The sequence below is a fragment of the Pistacia vera genome, unplaced genomic scaffold, assembly GCF_008641045.1.
Source record: "Pistacia vera cultivar Batoury unplaced genomic scaffold, PisVer_v2 Contig843, whole genome shotgun sequence".
Taxonomy (NCBI): Eukaryota; Viridiplantae; Streptophyta; class Magnoliopsida; order Sapindales; family Anacardiaceae; genus Pistacia; species Pistacia vera.
This window is the reverse complement of record NW_022196716.1, coordinates 73,965-83,083: the sequence shown is the minus strand read 5'-3', so window position 1 is coordinate 83,083 and position 9,119 is coordinate 73,965. Positions and strand designations below refer to the sequence as shown.

The 9,119-nt window shown below is 32.7% G+C and overlaps 1 protein-coding gene across 2 annotated transcripts; it reads left to right on the top strand.

Moving 5' to 3' along the window:
* Nucleotides 1-4,215: 4,215 nt before the first annotated feature.
* Nucleotides 4,216-9,119, top strand: LOC116118435. Of its 2 annotated transcripts, none has more exons than XM_031404427.1 (6): nt 4,216-4,321; nt 5,528-6,025; nt 6,803-7,113; nt 7,247-7,303; nt 7,721-8,199; nt 8,791-9,119. In XM_031404427.1, the coding sequence occupies exons 2-6, from the start codon at nt 5,601-5,603 to the stop codon at nt 9,109-9,111; spliced, it is 1,593 nt and encodes a 530-aa protein (XP_031260287.1). In that variant the 5' UTR covers nt 4,216-4,321; nt 5,528-5,600; the 3' UTR covers nt 9,112-9,119. The 2 variants fall into 2 exon arrangements, with proteins under 2 accessions (XP_031260287.1, XP_031260288.1); XM_031404428.1 differs by having other exon boundaries at nt 4,230-4,321; nt 5,517-6,025.

Below are 9,119 nucleotides of genomic sequence, written 5' to 3'. Positions count from 1 at the left end.
AGAGATAATAAATATATAAACAGATAAGATGTTAGTATTCTACCGTATGAATGATGTAATATACTTTTTTTTTTTATTGAAAATAACATAATATTTACTCGTACCACTTTTAAATGGTGATGGACCCTCGTTTGCCATAGCTTAGGTTGTGTTCTATTAGTTGGAAATTGGGGACATGTTACTAATGTTAGGGTAAAAGATTAATGGGACAAACAAATATTACAAAGCCCATTTAATATCCCAACAAATAAACTTCAAATAATATGGACTTGAGGAAGCCCATGGGCCCAATTCAATTAACTACATAAAGCTTGAGAAAACAGAGTTAGGGTTTAAGGTAATTTTTGATGATATCGAGTACAACAATTGGATTAAAAAAAATTGTAATATTACTCTCGACTTAATAATTTCGTAAAAACTAAGGATAATCAGTAATGTGTGTTTATATGTTAAATCCTACGTGAAATTGTGATCTGAACTTCAATTTTGGACTTCTAGTCTTATGTTTTTGCTTAGGTACGAACAAAGACTTTGAAGAAACAATTTTTTTCTCTTATACGTAATATTTAGGAGTACGAAGAAAATGTCTTTTTTTTTTTTCAATTTTAATGTGTAATTAACATCACTCATTCTTTTCATTTCGATTTTAAAGTTGAAAACAAAAGCATAAAAGAATATCCTCTAAATATCGCATTTACTTTTGAACATATCCAGCTTGATAAATTTAAGTCTTGAAGGATATTCCAAGACCAAGAATTGTTAATTCTTTTGGTTCAACAAATTTTTGGAACATTAATTTTCCCACTTTGATTTCACACCATTTGTCAATGGGACACAAGGAAAAACCCCTCTATTCCATAAATAATATTAAGAAATTAAAGCTCCGTTTGGTTCACTTTTTTACACTTTTTAGAAAAGTTTTTGGAAAAAAGTTAAAAAAAGTTAAATTAGGTAGGTATTACGATGTAGGATTTGAAAATAAATAAAAATATCCTCTATATTTGTTTATTTACTAAACACCCCCTATGTTTATTTATTTACTAAAAACTCCTATAATAAAACATTAAAAGTTAACAAAAACACTCCCAACCCACCCATTAAATATGGACAGCCGGCCACCACCGCCGGAGGGTGGTCGGAGTTGTCGTATCTACGCATGAACTGCTGGATCTTGCTGGTCTTGCGCCGAGATGGCCTTTTTCGGTTAGATCCACGGGTGAATCTGGCCGTATTTGCTCGTCAACAACGGCTAAAGATACGGCCGTCGTTGATGGTCAACGACGACCATGTGTTGGCCGTCGTTGACGATTGACTAAGGCCTTAGATCTGGCCTTTTCTAATGGATTTGGTTGGAAAAGGCTAGATCGGCGCACTACCAGCCAGATTCAGCCGGTAGTGCGCCATTATACCAGATTCCGATCATTTTCTGACGACGGTGGTCGGAATCTGGTAAATATGGGTTACTGGGGTTTTTTTGTAATTTCTAAAAATATATTGAGGGGTATTTAATAATGTGTGTTTAGATGTTAAATTCTGCATGAGATTGTAGTCTGAACTTCAGTTTTGGACTTCTAGTCTTATGTTTTTGCTTAGGTACGAACAAAGACTTTGAAGAAACAAATTTTATTCTCTTATATGTAATATTTAGGAATACGAAGAAAATGTTTTTTTTTTTTTTTTTTTTTTGCTTTTTTTCAATTTTAATATGTAATTAACACCACACATTCTTTTCATTTCGATTTTAAAGTTGAAAACAAAAGCATAAAAGAATATCCTCTAAATGTCACATTTACTTTTGAACATATCCAGCTTGATAAATTTTAAGTCTCGAAGGATATTCCAAGACCAAGAATTGTCAATTCTTTTGGTTCAACAAATTTTTGGAACATTAATTTTCCCACTTTGATTTCACACCATTTGTCAATGGGACACAAGGAAAAGCTCCTCTATTCCATAAATAATATTAAGAAGATTAACTTTGTGTCAATAAACAATAATACTAGTCTTACTAATCTCTCGTAACAATGGACGTGACAGATGCCACCTCCGCTGTCATGTCACCTAGCTGATATGTCAATCGGTCCCAAAAATAAAAAATAAAAAAAATAAGATTTGATAAAAAAAAAAACCCGTAATTGGCTCCCCAAATGTATCAAATTTTTGTCCCAAATGCATATGTCACGTCAGTCGATATGGGAGGTTAGTAAGGCTGGTATTGGTATTACTGATATTAATGTCATAAAACAAGTTTAAGGGAATTTATGTGAAAATAATAAAGGTAATTCTTTTTTTTTATTAGTTTTTTTTAGTAATAATACACTTACAAATAAATTTTATAAAGATCTCCATACAAAGTAATGTGGCAAAAAATGAATAGAAGAATGAATTTAATGAGTTTAACTTTTTGTTTCACTCTTCCATTCATTTTTTTGCCGCCTCACTTTATATGGAAATCTTTGTAAGTATATTATTATTGCTTTTATTATTATTGAAAAATTCATTGGATTGAAATTTGAATTGGTGCTCAAGTTAATTTTTGTAAATGTTAAGAGTTTAGTGTAGTTAAATTATATTAAAATGCAAAAAGTATCATTAAATTAAAAGTTTAAAAAGTATACCAATTTTTTTTTTTTTTACTCTAAATCAATAACAATTAAGATCGATAAGATAATATTATCTTGTGTTGAGACTAATAATGCAGTACAATTCTTTAAAATAAGTATAAAAGGTGATATTACCCTTGTTACTGTTAAGATATTGTGGCTCGTTTCCTTATAAAATTGTTATAAGAATATGAATCTTATTAGAAATATAGAAAACAAGAGTGCTACGAGGAATAGAATAAGTTTCTCATGTATCACATGTAAATATAGATGTAAGAATTAATTTAAGGTTATAAGGGAATGATAATTGCACGGGTATGTGATTCAAAAGGTTGTTTAAAAATCATAAGATTGTGAGCTAATGGATATATTATTTTGTTGTTATCTCGATGTTTTCCAATATGATACCTCTTAACAGTTACAACCATTAGATAAAGGTAGCAATAACTTTTGGACTTTAATTTGAGCTATATCACATGAGATAATATTACTGTATAACAAATGATTGTTATTGTATAACCTAGATTAAGGACAGTCACATAGGGTAACATTATTTCTTCGTGATTTAGTAGACAACACTACAACCCTAATCCTCAATCCAAAAATTGGAAATATAAATAAATTTTTTTTTTTTCCAAGGACGAGGTAACCTTGATCTAAAGATTATCACATAAGGTAACGTTACCAGCTGCATTAGTGTAACTCTAATCTTTAATCCAAATATCAAGGAAGATAGATAATTTTTTGTCCCAAGAATGAGATATCCTTGATCTAAAGACGCACACACACATGGTAACGTTACCATGATACAATAAGCAACATTGTAACCCTAATCCATACTCCAATAGAGTAATGTTATCGTCACACAATAGGCAGTAGTGTAACCCTAATCCATACTCCAATAGTTACCGTGACACAATAGGCAACATTATAACCCTGTGATCATAATGTACAAAATTTATGTAAAATGATCACTTTGTCCTTTGTTTTTTGTCTGTTTATATGATTCAGTTGTAGAATTTATTCCCAAGCATATTATTACTCATAAGGGAAAGATAAATAATTTATTTATTTTTAGTAAAGAAGCAAAAAATAAAATCTATGTTACCAATAGAAAAAAGCCAAGTGTCAAAAAATAATAAGTAATAGTAAGAGCATCTCCAATGATACTCTTTACTTTAAAGAGCATATTTCATATAAATAAAGAGTATCTTCATTAATTTTTAAATATAAAAAACAAAATTTTAATTCAAATCTAATAGACACTTTAAATCTTAGGATAGAGAATATGTTTTTTCAAGAAAAAAACTTAATATGAAAGATAAATCATAAATAAAATACTTAATATGAAAGATAAATCATAAATAAAATACATAGAAACTTGTAATTTATTATTTAAAATTAAGATAAACAGTAAAATTTAATTCTCTAGATATGGAAAATCAAATTTACTCTTTAATTTATGTTTAAAGAATAAAAAATTTATTAAAGTCTAGATAAATTATTTATAATAAAGTGTTTAAGTAATTTTCATGACTCTGGTTGCCACTCACTCTTCTCTTGCAAACAAAACCAACACTTTAGCTTTCTTTAGGTTTATATTTAACGTCAACTTCCCTTCTCTTGTCTTCAACTGTCTCGCTTTCTACCTCTCTCACTCTCAGCCGCCTGCCTTCCCTCTTCACTTCCCATCTCTAACTCCTCATTTCCTCAGCTGGGTACTTCTCTTTTTCCTCACATTCTCTCTTAACCTCTCTCTTTTTTTCACATGTATGCATGCAACTCTATATATATATGTTTATATATTTATACATATCAACTTCTCTCTTCTTCTTTAGCTTTGTTCTACTTACTTAAAGGTTTCCTTGGGTGTTAGACTAGCTGGCTATGTTGCTTCTTGGTGTTTATCTTTGTTATATGCTTATGATATTGTGTAGCGTAGCGCTGATAATATGAACGTTATGTTAGTAATATTCAAGTTTGATTGATGACAAAGTAAATTTTTTGTTCCTTTGTTGTTAATTGATATTGAATATTACTAATATGATGTTAGTTTGGTTGTGGTATGAAATTTTTTTGAATCTTGTTTGCATATTTTCAATTATATGAATGAAAGTTGTGCATTTATTTTGGTTGGCTTATGCAATGCTTATTGCTGTGGTTTCATGTTTGGTTTTGTAATGAGAAGTGTTTTCTGTTTAAACTGGAGTTGATTGAGTGGTGATTCTGCTTCAATTTTTTGCTGGGGGAGTTTTGTATACGAACACGAAGGGAATTGTAGGCCAGTCTTGAATATCTGTCATTCAATTTGCATACAAGATGTTAAAATCCAATATCTGTTTTATCAGTAATATAATAGGGTATTTGAACTATATTAAGCTTAGAAAGATAGATTACCTTAGAATGAGCACGCAACAGTGATAGTCCTGTTGAAATTTGGCTGTTCCCAAGTGTTTAGTTATTGCTTTTTATATCATAAAGCAATTAGTCAGTGAAGGTTACCTGCACTCTTACATTTAAGCTGATTGAGGTTAACGTCTATTTTGAAGATAGTAGGAGTTTTATATACATTCTTTTGGTGTTCAATTTACCAATTGTATGCTAGAACTATTTTTTTTTTTTGCTGTTTCACTAGACAATTGAATTACAATATGCATCAAAATGTGTTCTATTTCTTCAACTCCATTAGATATATTTTCCTTTTTTTTGTCGGTAGTATGAATTAGCAATTGATAGTATTACATGTAGAGCCACTTATGCCACTGCATCAGGGGATGGTGTTCCTTTTATTTGCAAAAGCGTCTTTTGTTGTCTACATTGTAGTACTTCTCAGAAATTTGATATTCTTCTTGTCTTACTCATTTTGGATTGAACTGTTTAATTAAATTTCTTCACTGATCTGAGCTGATTCAGTTTCTTTTCAGGCTCATTATAAAGGAATTTCTTTTGAAGTTTTACTAATAAATAAAATGAATTGAGTTTCGGTGACGTTGTGGCATGGCCCCTGCTCAACCGGTGATGGATATCAATCCAGACAGTGAACCGTGTTATACTACACCTGTTGAACCTGAAAAGGAAAGCAAGTGCATCTTAGTAAACTCCAATGAGAACGGTTTGAGCTGCATGAATGATTGTGAGGAAATCAAAACTGGGAACGAAACTCTGTTGAATGGACAAATCACAGTTCCGAAGGGCCCCGAGGATATGGAGATTGATGTAATTAAATGTACGACTGTTGGTGAAACTAGATTGGCTGAAGCTGATGATCCTGATGCGACTGAATATTCAAGCTCATTTGGCAACACTGAATCTGATGCTGAAAGGTGTTCTGGATTGAGTGAAGCCGAAGTGGAATCACAATATTTTGATCACAGTGGTTTGGGATCGTCTTATGATTCATTTAGTAGCATGTTTCAAGTTAGGTATGTTGCATCACATATGTTTTCTGTACCTTGTACTAGTGTCGAACAACTGATCTTGTCTGTTAAGGAAACTCCAAAATGATAAAGAATTGATCACATATTCTTCCTGATGAAAAACACAGAACCTTTTTAGACATCATTTTAAAGAATGTGCAATAATGAATTATATTAACCTTTTTTTGGTTGAAATTAATGCTTTCAATGCTTTTTTTCTGTATATGATTTTAAGTTAGGGACCTCATTATAACTTACAAATAGAAATTTATTAAAAAAAAAAAAAAAAACTTTTGATGACCTGAACTTCATTTACTTCAAACCTTGAGTGTCTGTTCCAAGTTCCAATGGATAGTTTCGACTAGGAACTTCATTATTACTTACAAAACAATTTTTATCTAAGACTTATATGCAGTCTTCAGTACTGTCTTATTCCAAGTTAATACTCAATCTTACATTTACATTCAATGATTACCTTATTTTGAGTGGTATCTTTATGCTTATTAAATTTGTTTATCTGGTGGCCTTTTGATTGTCTCCATCCAGGATCTGAGTGGTTAAACTGTTAATTTAGTCCTTTTGAAAGATTTTGTTTACTATAAGAGGAGAAGACAGAATTATTTGACACAGATTCTTATATCACCCCTTTTACCAAAGTTTATTTATGAGTTTGGCGTACTACTTTAATTTTAGGAAAGTGTCATTACAAAATAATCATACTTTTTAAGGCTGACATAGTATCTAAATGATTTATATATTTGAACTGTCTCACATTGATTTTAGGAAGAAGAAGTTGACAAATCACTGGAGGAGCTTTATACGTCCTATTATGTGGCGTTGCAAGTGGGCAGAGCTGAAAATTAAGGAGATTGAGTCTCAAGCATTGAAATATGCAAGAGAACTTGCAGTATATGACCAGAGAAAACTCTCAAGAATCAACCAAGATACATTAGAAGGGTTTGGGTCAAAGTCTTTGCCATTTTCTAGTCAAGGCTACAGAAAAAAGGCCATGAAGAGGAGGAGAAGAAAAAGAGTTGAAGACACAGCAGACTTAATGTCATACATGTCACGTCATAACCTTTTTTCCTATATCGGTATAAACCTCTTCTTTGTAATTGTACCCCCTGGTGTGAGTGCTTTTCCTTTCTCCATCTCCCCCTTCTTCATTCTTATCGACTCTCTCTGTCTCCATCCTTTCAAAGATAATGTTAATGTCTAATTTTGCAGAAAGCAAGAGGGCCAATCCAGATGGCAATCCTATGTCTAATGATTTTGGTAACACAGGTAATAATTTATTCTGCACATTGATTCTTTTTGTGCGTGATAAAATGTCAAGTTACCTGAGTAGTTCTGAGAACTGCCTGGCATCTAGGATTTGGTCTTGGTGAATGTTTCTAAGTTGTTGGGTTGAAGATTAAGCCTATTGTTCTGATTACTTTAATATACTAATTTATCAGGTAAAAGAGAAAAGTAGATGATTTTTCTTTTTCCTACTTCATATGCACAATGTGCTTGTGTCTACATAACCAATAAAGTACTTCATATACCTATCTGTGTGCTACCCATGTAGCCTATGCAACGTTAGTTATGTTTATTATCTTGTTGTGAAGCCTATTTGAACCAAAATGCATGTTTGAAGGTCAAATTTTTTGTTTTGATATCGACATTGAATGCTGTCATTTTCTTATTATGCTGTGGCAGCAAGTATGGACCAACAAGCGGATTGCATTGATAAATTTGGCAGTAATGATGATCAATTATTTTTCGAGTTCAAAGATGGTGACAATTCCTTGGATCAGGTCCTTATGAAAATTGAATTAGTGCACTCTCGTGTTCACAAGCTAAAGAGTCAACTTGACATAATCATGTCCAAAAATGCCTCAAAGTTCTCTTCCTCTGAGAACTTGAGCCTTCTTGCACCCTGTGAGGCGCAGAATAGCTCTGCTCCTAGTCCTACATTCTCAGCTGGCAATGCGGACATGACATCAGTGGGAGCTATATATAATCCAACTCAACATATTTCGGAATATGATATTGGAGAGTTTGTAATGCATGAAAATGCTATTTCAAGTTATGCGGAGACCATTCATGTTCCTGATATAATTGAAAGCACAGTAGGACTGTTGTCTGCAGCTGACGTTACTTTCCATCAGCCACAGATTGGAGATTCGTGTGAAGATGTAAGCTTTTTTAATATAATAACTCTATGTCTTTCTTAATATAATAAAATTGTTAAAACTCTTGCTAGGCCGTGCACCCCAAAACTCGCACTCATAGAAAGACTGCATCGATTCCTTCTAGTCTAATTTAAGTGCAGAGACATCAGTTTTACCGGAGTCACATTATTATCTTGTTTTGTCCCGCAATGTGGATTGATAATTGGGTGCCTCATCTCAAATACTAATGCTAAGCATTTGAATTTCTTTGAATGCACATTTGCTAGGCATTTTAGCTCCTGTCATTCTTATTCGCATATATTCTTGAGTCTGAACTGTGTTTTCAGATGAAGGCAACACCTAAAGTTTCCATATAACTTAGCATGGTGAAACTTGAATGGTGGTTTTGTTGAGTTTGGAGTTCGCTCTTCCTACGTGATCAAATATCATTGTATTTCAAGTTAGGTGTCTTATTACTCTTATACTAATCCTTCGAGCTGTCAGATATAAGTAACAGTCTAATTTTAGACCACAGTGTGCTTCTTGAAATAATGCTAAGAAATATGGAAGCCGATAAGTTACATTTTTCTTTAAACATTTTGATGATATCTGCAGATCTTGGATAACATCCTGATACAAAATGATGGAACCGAAGGAGATCACCACACGTTCTTAAGGACAGGCAATCAATCCATAGAGAGGCAGCATGACCCGGAGAAAGGAGAAGAAGGAGAAAGCACCAACCCTTCTCAAGTCCCCACCCCAGAACCTGATCCAGTGGCAAAATCTGCAGTTTCTCAGGACCAATCAACTCTAAAGTCATGTTTAGCCTCGGATTTCCAGTTTCCTCGGAACAAGAGAAAGAGAGGGGAACGCAAAGCTGGTCCCGGAATTAGTTGGAACAGGAAAGGCACTGGTGAGCCTGATAGCCAGTGAGTTTTACA